The sequence below is a fragment of the Bos mutus genome, chromosome 17 (assembly GCF_027580195.1).
Source record: "Bos mutus isolate GX-2022 chromosome 17, NWIPB_WYAK_1.1, whole genome shotgun sequence".
NCBI lineage: Eukaryota > Metazoa > Chordata > Mammalia > Artiodactyla > Bovidae > Bos > Bos mutus.
The window spans coordinates 7,180,564-7,202,130 of NC_091633.1; the positions used below are offsets into that span (position 1 = coordinate 7,180,564).

General features: G+C 43.4%; 1 protein-coding gene across 4 annotated transcripts in view; it reads right to left on the reverse strand.

Annotated features, from left to right (window-relative positions):
- The window catches only part of GRK3 (G protein-coupled receptor kinase 3), a 121,213-nt gene that overhangs the window by 77,180 nt on the left and 22,466 nt on the right, over positions 1-21,567 (reverse strand). For 3 of the 4 annotated variants that reach the window (XM_070385944.1, XM_070385943.1, XM_070385946.1), the window contains exon 2: positions 17,423-17,499. In XM_070385944.1, coding sequence (XP_070242045.1) covers positions 17,423-17,499 — 77 coding nt within the window. Of the gene's footprint in view, positions 1-16,973; positions 17,014-17,422; positions 17,500-21,567 lie in introns of those variants that run through there. The other variant, XM_070385945.1, reaches the window with a different exon arrangement.

Genomic DNA, 21,567 nt, shown 5'->3' on the forward strand with positions numbered 1-21,567 from the left:
GAAGGGGTGGGTGTCACTTCTTGGCCAGCTGCTAGGAAGTCCATGTGGCTGCGTCACCCAGCTCGATGCAGGGGACTCCGAGTTCTAAGGGACGCCAGTGTCACAACGTGGCAAGAGCTTGGCACATGGAGGGTGGGCACGGTGGCCTCTTGCTCGCCCTGCACCGGTGTAGATGAGAAATGCCCATGGGTGGGTTTCTGTGGCAGACGCTGTGTCACCTGCTAACACGCCACAAAGGCAGGTGCAAAGACGAACTCTGACTTCCCTCCACACTGTCTCCATCAGGCTTTTTCCCCATAACCAAGACCTTGTGGTCTTTCTAGACAAGTCACGAAGAGCTACTTGGCCACTCCCTCCAGCTGCATCATTCTGTCGGATGGAATGCGGGAAGTCACGTAACTTGTTTCCTAATGGTGAACATTTGGGCTGCAGCAAAGAGTTTGCTTTTATAAAACTGCAGAAATAAATAACCTTCTCCACACATCATGTCTCATGTGTTCAAGCCTATCTGTAGGATACAGTCCTCAGAGTGAAAATCCTGAGCTAAAGATTATATAGACGCTTTGTTATTTTATCAATAATAGACTTGGCCAAAGACCCATTGGATCAGTACCTGTTTGTACACCTCCTAGCAATGGATCGACTCCTGTTCTGAAACCCACAGCCATAGTGGGTGTGGGTTTCGACCCTTGGTTGGGGAACTAAAATTCTGCATGCTATGTGGTGCAGCCAAAAAACAGAAATAAGGAAAAAAAGGAATCCTTTGGGCCTCCGCCTCTCGGGCACCGGCCCCGTCTGGTTCCTTGTTTGTCCCTGGCGTTCGATGGCAGCACTTCCAGCATCTCCTTAGACCTGACACTGGCCTTAGGAACAGACGGCAGCATCGTTAAGAAAGGATGCTCTTCTGGCATCACTGAGGAGCTGTTTGCTCGTGGGCTCTGGGAAGGAAATGGCCTGCTCTTGTGTGGCTTTCTCTTTATCTTCGGCACAATGGATAGGACTTCATCCGCTCAATAAACATCTGATAGATGTAGTAAGGGCAGATCAATATGGCTCGTGCTACAGTCACAGATGGTTTCAGGAAGAAGTGAAGTACAGGCTGGGTGGGGAGAGATTAATGGGTAACAGAGTTCAAGTGGTCGGAGGCAGGAAATTTCCATGGGATAAGGAAGGAGGGGGACTTAGAATCTGGATACAGCATGTTCCCAGGAGGAAGAGGTGGGGGGACGGTCTACCCCAGTGCTGAAGTCTGAATGAGTGGGGAGGGCTGGTAGACTGGGGAGCCTTCTAGAAAAGCCTCAGTGTTAGGCACTTCTCCCTTACACATGCTCTGCAAGTGCTGAGAGCTCGGAATTCCAACGAGCCTGCTGGGGAAGAGTTTTTACTATAAGTGGGCAGTTGTTTCAGAAAAAATTAAACACGGCTCTCAAACTGGGAGCGGAGGATTTTAGAGCCAGGCCTCTTTCTTAACACGGCAAAGCTGGATCCTTCTTCCCTCCTCTTCCTCAGGACACTCATCCACCACTGTGTCTGTCCCCAGGTGACCCTTTTATGCACATCCCATCCCCTTAGCTGACCTGTATCCGCTAACAAGTACTGACCTCTATGTACTGTAACAGTGCCTGCCTCCCACCTCCCCTGAATATTTTCACTACAATTCAAAGATGTTAGCAAAAGCCTTCGAGGCTCAAAAAAGTAGAACCTTGACAGCAGATGCCAGGTGGTGAGGCTGCCACTGCCAACCCTCTGCGGCACGGAGCCCCACAGCCTGCTGCTGTGGCCCTCCAGGGACGCGTGTGTGGCTGGAGCTGCTTCTCAGGTCTGGGTGCGAAATTTAATGAACATGAAATGATTTCTTACTAGGGCAATGAGACAGTTTCTATGATTTTCAATCCAAATTCACTTTAACTTATAGCCAGCTGACTGTAGTAAATTCTTAATTAAATGACCGAGGTATTTAATTTTAAAAGTTAGACAGTACCTTTAACTGTTGTGATTTTTGTTCACTCGGGGCCTTATACTTCCTCCTGGGAGTGGGGGTGTAGCTGTGAGAAGCTCCCTCCCCTCTCTGCACAGCAGGGACAATCACCCCGCTGCTCTCCCGGGGCCGATTACTCAACACAGCAGCCCCACTGGGGCCTCAATGTCTGTGGACGCTCGTCCTAACGCTGGTCCCAGCAGGGCCCAGGCGCCCACAAGGGTCACGCAGAGGTGATGGACAGGACACCGGGGATATTGCTGGTGGGCCATTCACCCCTGGAATGCTGTCATCATGCTGAGAAAACAATCACAGTGTACAGACATACTCCAGCTCTTTACATAAAATGCTACCAGTGAGTTTTACAGTAACGGCAGCTGAAAGGATTTCATGCTAAAACAAAAAAGACAATCCCCTTCCCTCAAAAAGGGTCCATTCCCCTGATGCATAAAATACTAAACTAGCAGCTTTGAGTCACCAAGAGGAAACAGCATCAGAGATTATCTCTGTTCTCCAATCTGGACTCCAGTCAGGGAAACAGCGTGGAAGGCTTAGGGTTAGACTAGACGGTTCACACGGGCGAGCTGGGTTTAAATCTCACACCCTATCACCTGCTTCCTTGGGCTGTTTTCTTCTCTAACCTTCTTTTGGATTTAGTGTATCCCAAGCACACTGAGCGGGTTGTCGTCATCACTGGCTTATTAGCCCTACAGCTCTTCATTTCACGTGTTTACTGGAGTTTCCAGGCTCCTGCCTTCCCCGGGCTCCTGGAGCCCTTGCCTCAGCAGGACCACCACATGGGCACATTTTACAAAGTAACTCCAGGCCAAGAGCGGACCCAGCCCGGTTTATTTCCCTTCTTTCAAAGACCATGGCCCTTTCTGTGTCTGAAAGCAGTTACTTCATATATTTTGTCCAGTTTTCTAGTTGTTACGGTAGGAGGCCAAGTCTGGCTTTGATACTGTATTATGTCCTGAAGCACAACTTTATTTTTGAAATAAAGTATTCGGCTCTTTGCAGGAGAATGGGTTAAATGCATGAAACTGGGACTACCTGTAAAACCCTAGACGCAGAACACCATCCGTGAAACTTCACAGAGTAATACAAAGATGGTGATGACCAATTTCTGGCTTATCATAGCAGCACAAGTAAACCTCAGAAGCAGAAGCTTTTCTGAATGATAACAGCCCATAATCAAGCCCTTAGGTGCTCCGTGTCCTATATACAGATCTCATTTAGTCTTCAGAATAACCCCAAGCTGAGACAGACCTAGTCTCACCCTCAGGCGAGAGGACCAGCACTCAGAGGTGAAGCCACCTGCCCAGCATCTAGTAAACAGTGATGGCTGAGCTGGAATTGACTTTACGGAGTTGGGATCTGCTGCTCTCCAGAGTGCAGGCTCTCTGTCACTGTCCTGAGCTGACGACGTACATGAACTGATTAGGAGACAGCAGTAGAATTCAGCTTGACTAGTGCCGGAGCGTCCACGCGTGGTTAGTTTCTTCCTGAAATAACTATATGCTGCTGGGACAAAGCAGCACGAGTACTTTCCCATAAGAAGCGGTTCCATAAAAAACCCTCACTCTCTCTTCACCTTCTCCTCCTCCTTTGTTGCCCCCCATCTTTCTTCCTCTGTGCATATGTACTCAGTCATGCCCAACTCTTTGCAGCCCCATGGACTGTAGTCCGCCAGGCTCCTCTGTCCATGGGATTTGCCAGGCAAGAATGCTGGAGTGGGTTGCCATTTCCTTCTCCAGGGGATCTTCCTGACCCAGGATCAAACCCGAGTCTCCTGCATTGGCAGGTGGATTCTTTACCACTGAGTCACCTGGGAAAGCCCTTTCTTCTTCTACCTTTCTTTTTTTCTTTTATCTCTTTTTCCCCTGTCTCCATCTGTCAAAACAGCAGGAAGGGCAACAGCAAAAAAGAATGAAAGAAAATCAACTCAAATTTAATTCGTGAAACCATGGAGTGTTAGGCTTAAATGAAACATTAGATTTTATCTATTCCAGTCCCTTTGTTTTGCTGATCAGGAAACTAAGGAGTATTTAAAGGGTTGATGAAAACACCCAGCTTGTTGGCTACCACAGGGGCCAGAGTCTAGGGCCCACTGCTAGCAGAGAGTGAGCAGAATCAGGACAAAGCTCTGGGCTTCAAGGCTGACCTAAAAGCATCAGGTAGAATACAACGATGTGACAACACTCTTCAGCAGATGGCCCACAAAGCAAGCAAGTTAATTCCAGGATGTACGAGCACAATCATTTCCTAGTCCTGACTGGATTAGAAGTAGGGTTACTAAGAAAAGATCAAAGATAAGGTATAAAACCCTCAGAAAAGGTATTTCCAAAAGAGCTAACTCAAGGGGACATTATGCCAGTGCATTGCCACCTGGGATTCTACAGGCAGTGGGGGCTCCTGAAGTCCAAAAACCGCCCAACCACCTGTCCACCGCCAGTTCAAAGAGCCGATCGACAACCTTCCCAGTAGAGGTGATGTTTCCTAGGCCCCTGGAACCGTCTGGGAGTATATACTAAGATGTCAGCTTCACTAACATTGCTAGAGCATGTAGTATTTTCCCTGAATTATGTGGACCCTGGCAGCGAGAGAGCTACAAAGCTGACTCAGCTGCACATGTTGGCTGATTGGCTAGACTTGCCTTTTGGCTAAGAGTGGTTTCCCCATACCTGCCTTGGGGTCTAAACTCATGGCTCAGAAACGTCACCAGTAGCCCCTTCCAAGAAGTTCAGAACTCCTGGGCAGCAATCAGCACTCCTTACAGCTGCCTGATACCGACATGCTAGAGGTCCATGGGTCTCACATCCATCCTTTCGTAGGGGGGGCCAGTGGCAGATGGAAAGTCCCCTGGGGCCTGCGGTCGTAGTCTCCTCCATCTGCCTTTTTGTTTAATGAGACGTTTCCAACGAAGCACTTAAAACACACTTGATTCTCCATGTGTCATCTGGCAAAAGCACACAGAGCTGCCACAGAAAGATCTTTGTGCATTATCCTCAAATTCTGGATGTCAGAATCATGAGACATTAAATAGGAACTGTACAGCTGATATTTTAAAACTCCAGTACTATTTCCAAGAGCCAAGCCAAGCAACCTAAATGCCCATCGATAGATGAATGGTTAAAGATGTGGTACATATATACAACAGAATATTAGTCATAAAAAAGAATGAAATAATGCCATTTGTAGCAACATGGATGAACCTAGAGATGATTATACCTAATAAAGTAGATCAGACAGAGAAAGACAAATATCATAGGATATCACTTATATGTGGAATCTAAGAAAAAAGATGCAAACGAACTTATTTCCAAAACAGAAACAAATTTATGGCTACCAAAGGGGAAAGTAGGAGGTGGGATAAATTAGGAGTCTGAGCTTGACAGATACACACTACTATGTGTAAAGCAGACAGACAACAAGGGCCTACTGTAGGGGCAGGAAACCATATTCAATATCTTATAATAATCTGTAATGGAAAAGAATCTGAGAAGCGTATATATACATGTGACAATCACTTTGCTATACACCCGAAACTAACACAACATTGTACATCAACGATACTTCGATTAAGGAAAACTCCATATGATACTAATCTCCAAACTAACGCTTCCTGGTAATAGGTAGAAAATAGCAGCTGTTGAAGAACCCAAGTTCAATTCAGGCTCTGCTTTTTGGGGGTCAGGTGAGCTTGGTCACATTATTTTACCTAGCATAGAAAACACTCATGTCGTGTTAATCAACAGTAAGCAGGTGGCCATTACTGTCTTAAACCAGTAGTTCATTCCAATCAATCGTGGGCTCAGAAGAGCGCAAGAAAAATTAAACAGCAGCCATCTAAAAGGTAAACAGGTTCCCCAGGTGGCACAGTGGTAAAGAACCCGCCTGCCAATGAAGGAGACTCAGCAGACACAAGTTTGATCCCTGGGTCGGGAAGATCCCCTGGAGTAGGAAATGGCAACCCATTCCAGTATTCTTGCCTGGAAAATTCCATGGACACAGGAGCCTGGTGGGCTATAGTCCGTAGGGTCCAAAGAGTCGGACACAACTGAGCGAGCACACACGCGGCACAAAAAGTAGACAGAGCTGCCAGCCTGCAGATCAGGGGCCTGGTGGGCACATGCCAGCGTTCCTATAGTTTTAGTGACGAGATGTTAAAGGATTGCATCTTTCTAGTAAACACTGTAGCTCTTCGAGTTTTTCTGTGAAAAGATAATCATGGCTGATCTTAGAACCTGAACGATGGCTTTCAAAAGTAAAACCAGCCCAAGTAAACTAGTTTAAAATGAACAAGAGAAAAAAAGACAACTTAATTTCTCATAGGACTGGGTTAAGCCTTTTTACCCTCTTTGAAAGCTGCTACAAATCTCTCAGGTCCCCAATTTTCGGAGCTATTCAGACTGACTCCAACACAAGATGCCAATCCTCAGGCTTGTTGGAGCCAAAAAAGGTAAGGAGTCGGCCTAAAGGTCTGCCTGCCAGTGGGGTTTGAAGTAACAGCCTTTCCCTCTTCTTCAGCATCTTTCTTCTCTGGGCGACATTTCTGTTAAGAGATGCAGGCTGGAAAGGGTGCAGAAGCTCTGCCCATCATTTCTGTGGGTTCCCTCACCACCGGTGGCCTGTGCCTGCCTGGCCTCTTCAACTGCAAATCCAATTAGCTGTGCTTAGTCAAGTGTTTACCTCTGCTACTGGAAAGTTTAAATAGATGTTTAACTCTTTCCCTCACTAGAAGTCTCCACAAAGACATGGATAAGTGAAGCGGAATGGAACAGGGCCCCAGGTTTTTCTTCTCTGTCAGGGCAGGTGGCTATCAGCCAGAGGAAGTTTTACAGATGAGCTGGGGGCACCATGGCCGTCTGTGACTGTCAGTCAGGGAAAGTATTTGTCTGGGGAAGGCCCCACACTGGGACATAAACAAACCCTTCCAAAGAAGGGTGGAAACAAAAGAGAAAACAAACCCTGAAGCAGGTTCCTGGGTTAAGACTTCCCGCTCTACAAACACATGCAAAAGGGCTCGACCTGCTATCATTTAACTCTGGTCAGAAGTCCCACGGTTTTAAGTACTTACAGTTTTAAGTACTTACAAACAGCTAACATGTTTTGAAGCACAAAGCACCAAGAAATGATTTTATAATTATAAAACAGATTGGTAACTTTGTTTTCTGAAACTGACAAAAAAGTAACCCTAAAATGTTTTCTTTTGTTGCATATATTTTTTTTTCAGTATTTCTGTGGTTTTGTATAATTACTAACTTAAAAAACTAGGTCTCCATGACATGTGTGTCCAGTTTTCTTTCTATAGCCCTGCTCAGAAAATCCTTTTTAAAAAATTTCTGTCTTTCCAAAATATTCTTTTTACAACAAAACATAACTTTTTCAAAGTCCATGGCAAGTATATTTCTTATGCCTTAACCCCAAATGCCAAATATAATTTATGCATTCTTTTACACAAATGTTCTTTGAAATTTTCAACAAAGGTGCCAAGAGAATCCAATGGGGAGGAGGGGAGAGCTGTCTTCTTCAAATAAGAAAACTTTTTTCAAATAACTAGATATTCATATGCAAAAAAAAGATGAATTTAGATCCTTACCTCATATTACATATGACAATTAACTAAAAAATCAACCAAAGACCTAAGATCTAAAATGATGAAACTTCTAGAGGAGAAAAAAAGCTTTGTAGAATTCAGTTAGGCAAGAAATTCTTAGATACTACACCAAAATTCACTTTAAAAATTTATAAACTGAACTTTAAAATTAAAACCTTCTGTACTTTAAAAGTCACCACGAAGAAAATGAAAAAGAAGCCACTGATGGTGAGGAAGTATTTGTAAATTAGACATACTATAAATAACAAATAAAGACGATAATTTTTTTTAAGGGCAAAAGATTTAAATAGACATTTCGCCAAGATTTATAAGAATGGCTAATCACCACAAACATGTACAATATCGCTAACTGTTAGGGAAATGCAAATCAAGACCCCAGTGGAGCACCAGTTCATACCCACTAGGATGGTCAGAATCACAAAGATCACAGCATGTTGATGAAGCTATGGCAAACCTGGAACACTCATAAAATGATGGTGAGAGTGTAAAAAGGACACAATTCAGAAAACAACTAGTGACAATAAGTTAAACTTGAATACACCATACAGCCCAGCAATTCCATTCCTAGTAACATGCCCAGGAGAAATGAAAACATACATTCACACTTTTATGTGAATATTCACAGCAACATCGTTTGTAACAGACCAAAAGTGGGACTAACTCCAATGTCTATCAGCTGGTGAAGGGATACGCCAAATGTGGTCTATCCATACAATGAGGTATCACTCAGCAACAGAAGGGAAAGAAGCGCTGATACACACGGTGCGGCTGAACCTCCAAAACCTGATGTGAAACGGAAGAAACCACACGCAAGAGACTAACCGTCTACAGCCTGCAGGATTCCACTCACATGAAATGTTCCGAAAAGGCAAACTGCTATTGAGACAGAGAGATTAGTGGTTGCCTGGGGCTGTGGCTGGGAGCAGGAAGTGACTCCAAGTGGGTACAGGGGGTCTCTGAGACGTGGTTTACTAAAACTCATCAAATTATACTGACTCATAACAAGTGAATGATACAACATGTAATAATCATGCCTCAATAAAGCTGTTTTTATAAGAGTAAAAGTTGCAAACTTTTATCCTTGACCAAAACCATGCTTCAGACACCAACATTATCTCACACAAACTCTGAAAGATTAATATGCAAACCTGGGATTAGGTTCTCAAGTCAGTGTGAGAAAAGGAAATGACTTCCATGGCAATAATAATATGATGTCATATGACATTAACCATGATGCTCTTTATACATGAGAGCAATATTTGCATACTTTATGAGTTAACCATCTATTCTGGAGTCTCCTTATGATGAGAAACATCCTTCTCTAACAGGAGAGGGGATGCAGTCAGAGATGCTGAGCAGTCTGTCGGTAGACAGATGGAATTCATCAAAACTGTGGAAAATTCTTAAAGAGATGGGAATACCAGACCACCTGACCTGCCTCCTGAGAAATCTGTATGCAGGTCTGGAAGCAACAATTAGAACTGGACATGGAACAACACACTGGTTCCAAATAGGGAAAGGAGTACGTCACGGCTGTATACTGTCACCCTGCTTATTTAACTTATATGCAGAGTAATCATAAGAAACACTGGGCTGGAGGAAGCACAAGCTGAAATTAAGATTGCCGGGAGAAATATCAATAAACCTCAGATGTGTAGATGACACCACCCTTATGGCAGAAAGTGAAGAAGAACTAAAGAGCCTCTTGATGAAAGTGAAAGAGGAGAGTGGAAAAGTTGGCTTAAATTCAACATTTTGAAAACAAAGATCATGGCATCTGGTCCCATCACTTCATGGCAAATAGATGGGGAAACAGTGGAAACAGTGGCAGACTTTATTTTGGGGGGCTCCAAAATCACTGCAGATGGTGACTACAGCCATGAAATTAGGATACGCTTATTCCTTGGAAGGAAAGTTATGACCAACCTAGACAGCATATTAAAAAGCAGAGACATTACTTTGCCAGCAAAGGTCCATCTAGTCAAAGCTATGGTTTTTCCAGTAGTCATGTATGGATGTGAGAGTTGGACTATAAAGAAAGCTGAGTGCTGAAGAATTGATGCTTTTGAACTGTGGTGTTGGAGAAGACTCTTGAGAGTCTCTTGGACTGCAAGGAGATCCAACCAGTCCATCCTAAAGGAAATCAATCCTGAAGATTCATTGGAAGGACTGATGCTGAAGCTGAAACTCCAATACTTTGGCCACCTGATGAGAACTGACTCTTTTGAAAAGACCCTGTTGCTGGGAAAGACTGAAGGCGGAGGAGAAGGGAACAACAGAGGATGAGATGGTTGGATGGCATCACTGACCCAATGGACATGAGTTTGAATAAACTGCGGGAGTTGGTGCTGGACAGGAAGGCCTGGTGTGCTGCAGTCCATGGGGTCGCAAAGAGTAGGACACGACTGAGCAACTGAACTGAACTGACGTGTCGCTCTTGCGTATGATGAAATTATTATTCCAGTTGATCACAGAAGAAAACGATAGCAAAATCATCTTAACCATATCTACTGGATAACCAGTAACCCTTTAAAATCATTCTTTCAATAAGCCAAACCAAGGACACTTGTCAGTATCTAAGTTTTACTGACAGCAAATTAGGAATCAATTTAATTGATGTCCATTAAGATGGTTGATTGCTATGTAACCATCAGAAAAATAAAGACAACTGTCACTTAACCGTTTTTATTTGGGAAACTGGCAATTAAAAACAGAACTAAGCATTTATCCTGCTCTATTAGTTTTTTGAAGGTTATTGCTTTATTTATTTTTTTTTTAATTTTGGCCAAGCAGCATGTGGAATCTTAGTTCCCTGACCAGGAATCAAACCTGCACCCCCTGAGGTGGAAGCATGCAGTCTAAAACCACTGGATCGTCAGGGAAGTCCTCCTGCTCTATTATTTTCTATGCTGTGTAACAAACATTCACAAACTCAGTGGCTTAAAAATGCCACTAATAAGCAGCTCCTGGTTCTGGAGATGAGAAGTCCTGGCTGGCTCCTCTGGCTTTTCTGCCTACATAAGCGCTAAGTCACTTCAGTCATGTCCAACTCATTGTGACCCAATGGACTGCAGCCCGCCAGACTCCTCTGTTGATGGGATTTGCCAGGCAAGAATACTGCAGTGGGTTTGCCCTGCCCTCCTTCAGGGGATCTTCCCAACCCAGGGACCAAACATGCGTCTTTTACATCTCCTGCATTGGCAGGCAGGTTCTTCACCACTAGCTCTGCCTTTCTGCTTAGGGGCTCATAAGGCCAGAATCAAGGTGCTGACAACCTGGGTTCTTATCTAGAGGCTCTGGGGATGCATTTGCTTCCAAACTCATTCAGGTTGTTGGCAGAATGCAGTTCTGATGGCTGTAGGACTGTTTCCCTGCTGTCTGCCATAGACAACAGTTACAATCCTTTTCATGGGGTCCCTCAACCTGCAAAGTCAGCAAGGGAGTGTCCATTCTTTCTCATGTCAGTCTCTCTGGCTTCCTCTTCTGCTGCCAGCCTGAGGACATTCTCTGCTTTTAAAAGGCTGGTGTGAGTGGATTCAGCCCACCTAGAACATAGGCTTAACTGTATTTGCAAAACCTCTTTTAGCGGGTTACCCTTGGGAGTAACACCGGAGGCAAAAGTCATGGGAGACATCTTAGAAATCTGCCAACCATACCTGACTATCTCTACAGGCAAATAAATAGCTTGGGTTGATGAATAAAGGCAATAAACACGGAAGGAATGGCATGATTAGCAAGCTCACCCCTTTGTTACTTCCTAATATAGTAATCGATTTGGGCAGAGACCATCAGTGAAAATGAAACGGATGGTGAATGACAGCTAAGTGAGGAACCCGAGGGCTGACCGCACCTGAGCCACTGTGGAGAAGTGACGGCACAGCGACACCTACGTATCACACGCCTCCCGTGTCTGAACCTGACACGCTCGCGCAGCTGCTGGAGCTGGCTTTCAGTTCACGGGAAATTCAGGAAGCAGAAGTGCGATTCATTGAAATGACACCATGAGAGAGCAAGCAGAAAAATCCAGAATGTGGAACACTCTACAGTACAACTGGCCTGGTTTCTTTAAAATGTCAATTACCTGTGGGTGGGGGACCATTCTAGATTAGCAGGACGTTATTACCAATTACATTACAAGAACAATATATGGATCCTGATCCAAAAAACCAAGAGTAAAAGGACGTATTAAAGTTAATCAGAAAAACCTGAATATAGACTCAGTATTACAGTAAGAATCATCATTTTCATTGGTTGGAATAAAGGTATTAAAGTTGTATAAGAAAATATTCAGATATTCTAGAGATTCACATAGGGCTAAAATGCTATGAGGGGTTTGCTAAATGCCTTAAAATATTCCAGCAACCAAAAAAAGAGGAGATGGACAAAGCAGGTACACAAAATGTTGAAAACATATTGAGTTTCGGTGGTGTGTAAGAATGTGCTGTGCTTAGTCGCTCAGTCGTGTCCGACTCTTTGTGGCCCCATGGACTGCAGCCTGCCAGGCTCCTCTGTCCGTGGGGATTTTCCAGGCCAGAATGCTGGAGTGGGTTGCCATACCCTCCTCCAGGGAATCTTCCCAACCCAGGGCAAAACCCAGGTCCCCCACATTGCAGGCGGATTCTTTACCATCTGAACCACCAGGGAAGCCCAGTATATAAGCATGGGGGTCACTACTCTGGTCCAGTTTTACCCAAGACTAAATCTTTTCATACTGAGATTTCATTCACTCAACACCTGTGAAGAGCAATCGCCATGTTCAGGGCTTTGCATCCATTTTCTGCTGGATCTTCACAAGGCCCAGTGAAGTGGGTGCCATCCGTATGCCCACTTTTACAGCTAGGCAAACGGCTGAAATGACAACCAGTCTGGGTATAGCCAATAGGCCTGCCAATCACTTGCCACCCAGGAAAGCCTCAGAAGCCGAGTAAATGGAAGATTTCTACACTTTTTGTTTGTTTGTTTCACAAAGCATTTTGACATGTCAGCTACAGCCCACATTGGAGGATGGTCCCCCAAACTGTGTGTCAACTGCCAGCCAACAAAGGGGATGCTGGCAGGCTTGGAAAGAGAGATGAGGAGGAGAGCAGAGGGGGGTCGTGGGTGAAAGGGAAACAAGGGGAGCACAGAAAAGCAACAAGGCGGAAACACACGGAGAGAGTCACGGAGAGGGGCAGAGGGAAGAGATGGGGAAGGCAGAAGAGGAAGTCAGAGACCAGGAGACTCAAAGCGACTGCAGTCTCGGTCCACCTTCCACTCGCCCCATCCCTCACACCAGCCAGAAAATGAGAGCACCATGGAGCAGGGAAGAACCAGACACGTTAAATACAGAGCTCTGTCCACACGTAATTACAGATCTTTGTCTGCACGTTTACTCGTCCTCTTCCCCATCCCTACCCCCACTGAGCTTAAACCTGGCTTCTCCCCGAAAAGCCAGGCTCCAGGCTCAGGAGCCGGGAGGAAGGGAAGGAGGAGTTCTTTATCTGAACCATGTTTCGTTTTTTTAATAACTTAATTGAGATAAAAGCCACAGACCACCAGTGCCTGGCGAAGCTACTGGGGAGGAGAATCTGTGAGGCTGGAGTTAATGCCATTAGGGGCTCAGATCAAAGGCTCCTGGAGCCAGCTTCAGGTGGGGGTTTAATCACAACCACGGAAAAGACAGCTCTGGGCCTCGCACATTTGATGAGGGGGCTGGTGGATGAGAGACGCAAAAGCAGTTACAGAAGGGAGAGAGAGGGGCAGAAACGACAAAGGAAGAGAGACCTTGATGCATTTCAGAGACTGGAAACTAGAGCTGCAGGGGAGGACAAGCCTGTCACAACCCCCAGGGCATCTTAGTAACCCGAAACACTTGCTCAAATTGCACGTAGAAAAACGCCTTCCTCTCTTGGCCTTAGGGCCATCTTTTGAAGTGGAGGAAGAACAGAATGTGCAGACTGAAGAGCAGAAGAAAGATGAGGTAGGGGTGCAAAGAAACTGGTATTCCATGGAGGCCACAGAAGGAGAAACAGGGAAGCCAGAGGCCGGGACGCTGGTACAGACTGCTGAACTGCACGCCTACCATCGCAAACTTGTCTCGGTGGGTCTATGGCCATTTGATCACCTCCACCACCTCTGAGAGACCCACCTTGCTCGTTATCAAAGAGGTCCCTCTTTTGGTCCTTTGCCCTGAACCCACATGATACTCTAGACTAGCTCTCTTCTCAGTTGTGGCTGAATGTAACATGTGTACAATAAATCATCTCTTTTGCTGTCTTAGGGGCTTCCCTGGTGGCTCAGATGGTAAAACGTCTGCCTGCAATGCGGGAGACCCGGGTTTGATCCCTGGGTCGGGAAGAGCCCATGGAGAAGGAAATGGCAACCCACTCCAGTACTCTTGCCTGGAAAATTCCATGGACAGAGGAGCCTTGTAGGCTTGCAAAGAGTTGGACACGACTGAGCGACTTCACTTCTACTTTTCTAATTTGCTGTCTTAGCTGAAGACAAAAATTAAAAAAAAAAAAAAAAGCTTCCTCTCCTAGCAGCGTTATTCCTAAGAGCCAAAACTGGAAACAACTGGTAGATGAGTGGATGAAGGAAATGTGGCTCGGTGGAGCAGGGGAATATTATGGGGAAGAAGAAAGGAAGGCAGTGCCGATACACACGCAACAACACGGATGAACCCTGAAAACATCACGCTGAGAGACGCCAGATGCAAAAGGCCACGTTACAGGATGCTGTCTGTGTGGCGAGTACAACGCGGCCAGATCCACAGAGGCAGGAATTAGATGAGTGGCGCTTGGGGGTTATGGGCACGGTGAGAGTGGAGAGGGAGGGATCGCTCACGGGTGCAGCTTCTTCCCCCTCCGCCTTTGGCCGGGGGGTGGGGGAAGGGAGCTATTTTATTTTGTTTTATTTATTGATTGATCTTTTGGCCACGCCTCGCAGCAGGTGGGACCTTGGTCCCCCGACCAGGGATCAAACCCTTGCACCCCGCAGTGGAGGCACTGGAAGCAGAGTCTTAAGCCCTGGACCACCTGGGGAGTCCCGATGCAGTTTCTCTTTGGGGTACTGAAAATGTTCCCCGATGAGACTGTGCTGATGGTCACACAACTCTGTGAATACACCAAAGCCCACTGAACTGGATAGGGGAAATATACTGTACCAAATGTACCTCAACAGAGCTGTAAGACATTTGAAAAATTTTAAGTCACCATTAAAGAACTTCTTTTTTCCCCTTTCCTCCAAAAGATATGGAGTTTCTTTCTCTGGTCATCAGGATAGTTTAATTTTCTGCTTTTTGGTACAAAATCAGAAGCAAAGGAGAGGATTTGTACAGATGGCAGTTAACCAAACACCATGAAAGCGATGAGAAGAAGCAGTGGAGGATGAGATGAAAGCTAAATCTGTCCCCCCACCAAACCCCTATGCTCAAGGTGAAACCTTCCGTGTGGCCAAGGGCTCCCCTATGTCATCCTCAGAGCAGACGGGCCACTCCTGATCGGCTCCTTCAAAGCACGCCACCTGCCTTTTGACCGCTGTATTTAGCGGGTCATTACAGAAGGCAAATCTACAGCCTTCATGTTGTTCAGTCGCTAAGTCGTGTCCAACTCTTTGTGACCCCATATGGACTGCAGCACGCCAGGCTTCCCTGTCCTTCACTATCTCCCAGAGTTTGTTCAAACCTACAGCCACTGAGTCAGTGATGCCATCCAACCATCTCATCTTCTGTTGCCCCCTTCTCCTCCTGCCCTCAATCTTTCCCAGCATCAGGGTCTTTTCCAATGAGCTGGCTCTTCATATCAGGTGGCCAAAGTACTGGAGCTTCAGCTTCAGTATCAGTCCTTCCAAAGAACACCCAGGACTGATTTCCTTTAGGACTGACTGGTTGGATCTCCTTGCTGTCCAAGGGACTCTTAAGAGTCTTCTCCAGCACCACAGTTTGAAAGCATCAATTCTTTGGCACTCAGCCTTATTTAAGCCCAGCTCTCACATCCACACATGACTACTGGAAAAACCATAGCTTTGACTACAGACTTTTGATGGCAAAGTGATGTCTCTGCTTTTTAATACACTGTCTAGGTTTGTCATAGCTATTCTTCCAAGAAGCAAGTGTCTTTTAACTTCATGGCTGCAGTCGCTGTCTGCAGTGATTTTGGAGCCCAAGAAAATGAAATCTGACACTCTTTCCACATTTTCCTCATCTATTTGCCATGAAGTGATAGGATGCCATGATCTTAGTTTTTTGAATGTTGAGTTTTAAGCCAGCTTTTTCACTCTCCTCTTTCACCCTCATCAGGAGGCTTTTTAGTTCCTCTTCATAGGTGGTCACTTTGTGACAGACAGTGGTTCACAAAAATCCAGACTTTCCATACCAGTTTCTGCTTTACTTGAATAAAGGAGATCACTGTAACTCTTTCTAAAAAAACAAACAAACAAACAAATCTATCCAATTCTTACCAGGTGACCTTCTACAGTACATTTTATAGTCATGGAACCTTCAGAGAATTATCAGAATGTAAGATCAGAACAAGTCGCTTCATCAACCTGAGTCTCGCCTCCTGACCTGTACACAGAAGGATGACCCAGGGCTATCAGAATATTCAGTCTCAAAGGGACCACTCAGCCTGGATCTGCACATCATGGGAGCAGAAACACTTGAAGAAGCAGGGTTCCAGGAAATTTCAGAAAGACTATAATTTCTTGGAATTTTAATAATTTCCTCTAGTATTACGTTAATTTAAAAACTAAGACACAGTTTCCCTGCAAAGCTCCTCTGAACAGCTGTGGGAGGCAAACAAGATGCAAAGAGAGGAGGACAGATTCCTGGTCTCTTACATTCAGCTACACTGATTTTTTTGTAAAAACTTGAGCATAATCTGTTTATTACATCACTGTAAGTTAACAATAGAGCAAGTTAACAACAGAGCCAGCTGACAGGCCAAAGATGAATTCTATCATTGAGAACAAAAGATTGTTCAGGAAATTTCTGGACGGGAGGGAACTGATTTGGGGGAATGTAAAACAAAAATACATAGTTGATAGCTCTCCTCTAACCTAGCCGACAGGCACCTTTAAACAAGCTGCCAGTCTTTCAGAAGGCAGGTGGGAATAAAGGATCTCATTTCTTCATGGGCCTTGAAATTCCCACTAAAGCAATTCCTGTCTGGTCACAACTTCTCCAGGGCACTAACTGCTGGGGACCACAGAGCACCCCTACAGAACCACACGTCTGCACGGGTCGAGGGCATCAGCCAGTGGGCAACAGGTCCATGAGCTCTGCGTACATAAGAGGAGCAGTCCTGGTGACCTGCTAAGCAGAGGTTCCAAATAGAGCCATAGGAATAAGGGAGACTGAGGCGGAACTGACAAGAGTGGCAAACAAAACCCACGAACCCTTGAGAACTGATCCAGTAAGCCGACCACACACTTTGGAAGCAGAGAGCCAAGCACACAGCGGCGTGAGGGTGGTGAAGACACATGCCGACACCTGTGATCATGGAGAATACAAGGTCAGTGAGAGGAGATGAGGACCTCAGGCACAGATCTGAACAGAAGATTTCTCTCTGGGCATCAGGAACCCAATCCTTGGGCCAGGGGAGTCTTCCACACTGCCTTAAAACCTATACCCAAACTCATCTGTTTCCCAGTAGCTTACTTACAAGAGACATTACTAGGGACATAAGTAATCACTTAGGATCATTAATTACATGCCATTTCCTTCGCCCCCAGCTTGAGCTATAACACATATGACAGCATTGGCGGGGGGTGGGGAGGGGTGTTTACACTTTACTGTAGAACCACGACTAGAGTGAACTGTCTGCCAAGTGAACAGCCAGACTTACCAATTCTCTGATTAAAAATCTTGTCAAAGGTGATTTCGTGTCTCTCCTCAAGATACTTCTGCATCACGCTCCGGATACTAGAAGAGAAGAGCGACATGTTTTTAACAGTGCCAGCCTCCATCCCTAGAATGGAAAATATATGGATGTTTTCATTCGAGGGCACTGGCTTGATTAACTCTATTCTGGTATTCACTGTACACTTTAAACATACATAATTTTGTCAGTTATACCTCAATAAAAAAAATATGCTCCCCTCAAAAGGATATTGGCTTGACAAAAGACGCCTGTTACTGACACCCACAACCGCATGAACAGCTGACCAAACTTAAAGCTCACACCTCTGGCTAGTACCCTCTCCTGCAGCCCAGGGCCAGCCTTATAGGTAAAGTTTGTTGTTGTCTAGTCATTACATCGTGTCCGACTCCTTTGTCACCGCATGGACTATAGCCCACCAGGCTCCTCTGTCCATGGGATTTCCCAGGCAAGGTTACTGGAGTGGGTTGCCTTTTCTTTCTCCGGGAGATCTTCCCTACTTAATTAGAAAAATAAGGAATTTGGGGAAGTTCTGCCTCAACACCACCACTTTCCAAAAATAATAAAGATGTGCATGCACACACACATGACAAATTCTGCTAACCTATCGATGAGATTCTTTCTAAAGAAAAAGCCAATGTTCCCTGGATATATTAATATTAAAAAATCACACTACTACACAGCAAGTATAAACCACAAGAAAATATAATTAGAAAGAAAATTTCACTTACACCAGAGTAGGAAATATCGAATGTCTTGAAATAAATCTTTCAAAATATGTGCAGGAATGTTACAGGCAAAATTACAAAATTGTACTGAGAGACAGTAAAGAAGTTTTTAATAAGCAGAAAGATACAGCATGGTAAGGAACAGAAAGATTTAATATTGCAAAAATTCTAATCAGATTCATCTACAAAATCAATATAACTCCCGTCAATATTCCAACAGGATTTTCCATAGAACACGGAAACAGATAAGCTTTTTATAAAATGCATGCAAAAAAACAGGCTCAAAAATAGCCAGGACATTTCTTTAGAAAGAGAATGATGATAAAAAGGCCCATTATGAAGCTAAAATAGTCAAGACAGGATAACAAACTGACCAATGAAATGGAACAGAAATCACACAAACTGACCCGCACATGAGTGGAACTTTGATATGTAACTAAAGTGGCAAGGCAGAAAAATGGAGAAAGGAGCAATTATTCAATAAGCGAACCTCCAAAGCTATCATCCAAATAGAAAAAGCAGAAATTAAATCTCTGTCATCTACTGATGGGCAACAGTTTGGCATCATTTCCCCCCGCCGCCCTTTCTTTTGCTTTTTGAAACAAACTGAGGTAATTAAATGCATGTTTAAGTGTACTGTTAAATGAGTTTTTCACATATAATACTGTCCTAATCAAGATATCAAATATTTATATTTTCCAAAAAGTGCTCTTTTGCAATCTATCTCCCCAAGTTCTAGGATCTGAGCACCTATTGATCTCCTCCTTCCTGTTTAATAAAGACAATTTGCTACAGTTCTAGAATTCTCTATGGATAAAATAATGCACTATGTTGTCTTTGGTTTTGGTTTCTTTCCCTCAGCATAAACAAGCTTCATCTGTATTGCTGTGTGCATAAGTTTTTAGTCCCTTCTTATTGCCAAGAAGTATGTTATTGGACGAATATTCTACCATTTGTTTATCTGTCCATCTGTTGATAGACGTTTGGGCTATTTCCAGTTTGGGGCTATTATAAATAAAACTGCTTTAAACATTTGTGTACAAGTTGTCTCATGGGCATGTGTTTTCATTTTTCATGGGTAAATATCTAGAAGTGAAACTGTTGGTCATATGGTGAATTATATTGAACATTATGAGACATCATGAGAGACATTATGGAACCATATTCTGAACTAGGTGTAGGATTAATTCTTCGGTAGATGCTCTGTGCTAAGAAATCTCTCAAATCCCAAGGTCAGGAAGCATTTTATCTATTCTCCCTCAGAAATTTTAAAGTTTAGATTTTATGTTTAGGTGTAATATCCATTTCATGTTATTTCCGTGTACAATGCAGGGTAAGAACCAAGGTTCTTCTTCTCCTTCTAATACGTAATTGTTCTGATATCATTTGTTGAAAAACCTTTCTCTACTGAGTTTTCTTGGCATCTTCGTTGATTCAACACTAAATATGTGCTGGTCTATCTTTGGATTATTGTGTTACATTGATCTATATGTCTGTTCTTCACAAAAATGCCACCTTATCTTCATTGCTTTAGGTTTAAAACATCAGTCAATATCAGGAGGTTTAGTTATCTAAGTGTTCTAACTTTGTTTTACTGCCTTTGGTTTTATTTTTGTTTGTTTTTTGGCTATCCTGGGTTCACTGCATTTAAGTTTTACAAGTCAACATGGAAATTTCTTCCTAGAAAAAGCCTACTGAGACTCTGATGGGGATTTTGTTGAATTTATAGATCAATTTTAGAGAAATTAATCTCAAGAACATTAAGTGTACTGTATATAAATATATTTTTCCATTTATGTAAGCTTCTTTAATTTCTCTTAGCACTATTTCATACCTTTCAGTGTAGAAGTCTTATTCTTTTTCTCATAATACTTTCTTTGGTTTTGGAATCAAGATAGTATGATTCATAAAATGAGATGGGAATTATTCCTTTTTATTTAATTGTTCTGAAAAAGCTGGTATAAGACAGTATTAATTCTTCACATGTTTGACAGAACTCATCAGTGAAGCCATCTGAGCTTGGAATTTTCTTTTTGGAAGGTTTTAAATTACAGATTTCATTTCTTTCACAGATACAGGGCCATACATATTTTCTATTTATTCTTGTGTTGGTAACTTTTATCTTTTAAAGAACTTGTCCCATTCACCCAAATTGTCAAATTACTAAGCTCTGACCTTCTTTCTTTGTTGTTCTTTCTTTGGTTTTGTTTCAGTTGCTGCAGGCGGGACCTTTAGATGAGGCATGTGACCTCCTAGTGCAGCACATGGGATCTAGTTCTCCGACCAGGAACTGAACCTGGCCCCTGCACCGGCAGCTCAGTCTCAGCCACTGAACCACCAGGAAAGCCCTTTTCTTTTTCCTGATTGTCCTTCTAATGTCTGTAGAAGCTCTTCAGTCATTCTTTATACTGTTAAACTGTATGTTCTTTTTGTTTTCCTTTGATCACGCTAACTAGACGTGTATCATTCATACTGATCTTCAGTTTTTGTTTCATTCATTTTCTTCTATTATTTACACTTTTTATATTTACTGATTTCCACTCTGTCATTTAAATGCTTATAATTTACTATGGGATTAAATTGATATTTTTCCAATTTCTTAAAAAGTCAGATCAATTAAACATTTCTAATATAACCATTTAAATTATAAAATTTTCTCTATGCACTGACTTAACTGTATCTCATAGACACTAATATAGTCTGTTTTCATTTTCATTCAATTCAAATTATTGTCTAATTTCTCTTGGTATTTCTTCCTTGAACTATGAGTTATTTATAACTGAGTTGACTCATTTCCAGATATTTGGAGATTTCCGGATATCTTTCTATTACTGAATTTTGCTTCAAAAACAGAAATTTTAATTCTGCTCTTCAAAAGACACTGGAGAAGATTAAAAGACAAAGCATAGACAGAGAAAATGCTGGCAAATCATATTCTGATTGAGGAACTGTATTCAGCATATATAAAGGCTTTTCAAAGCTCAAGAATAACAAAACAAACAACCTAATTTTAAAAAATGGGTAAATGATGTATACAGACACTTCACCAAAGAAGATAAGTGGATGGCAAGTAAGCATATGAAGAGATTCTCAACAGTGTTAGTCATTAGGAAAAGGCAAACTAAAATCACAGAGAGATGTTACTACACACCTATCAGACCAGCTAAAATTAGAAAAGACTGACCACACTGCATGTTGGCAAAGATGTGGAATAACTACAATTCTCATACACAACTAGTGAGAAGGGAAAAAGAAAATAACTGGGCAGTTTCTTCATAAGTTAAAACACAAACCACTATATAGCCAACCCATCAATTCCACTCCTAGGTATTTATCGCAGAGAAATGACAGCACACATCCATAAACAGACTTGTACACGGACGC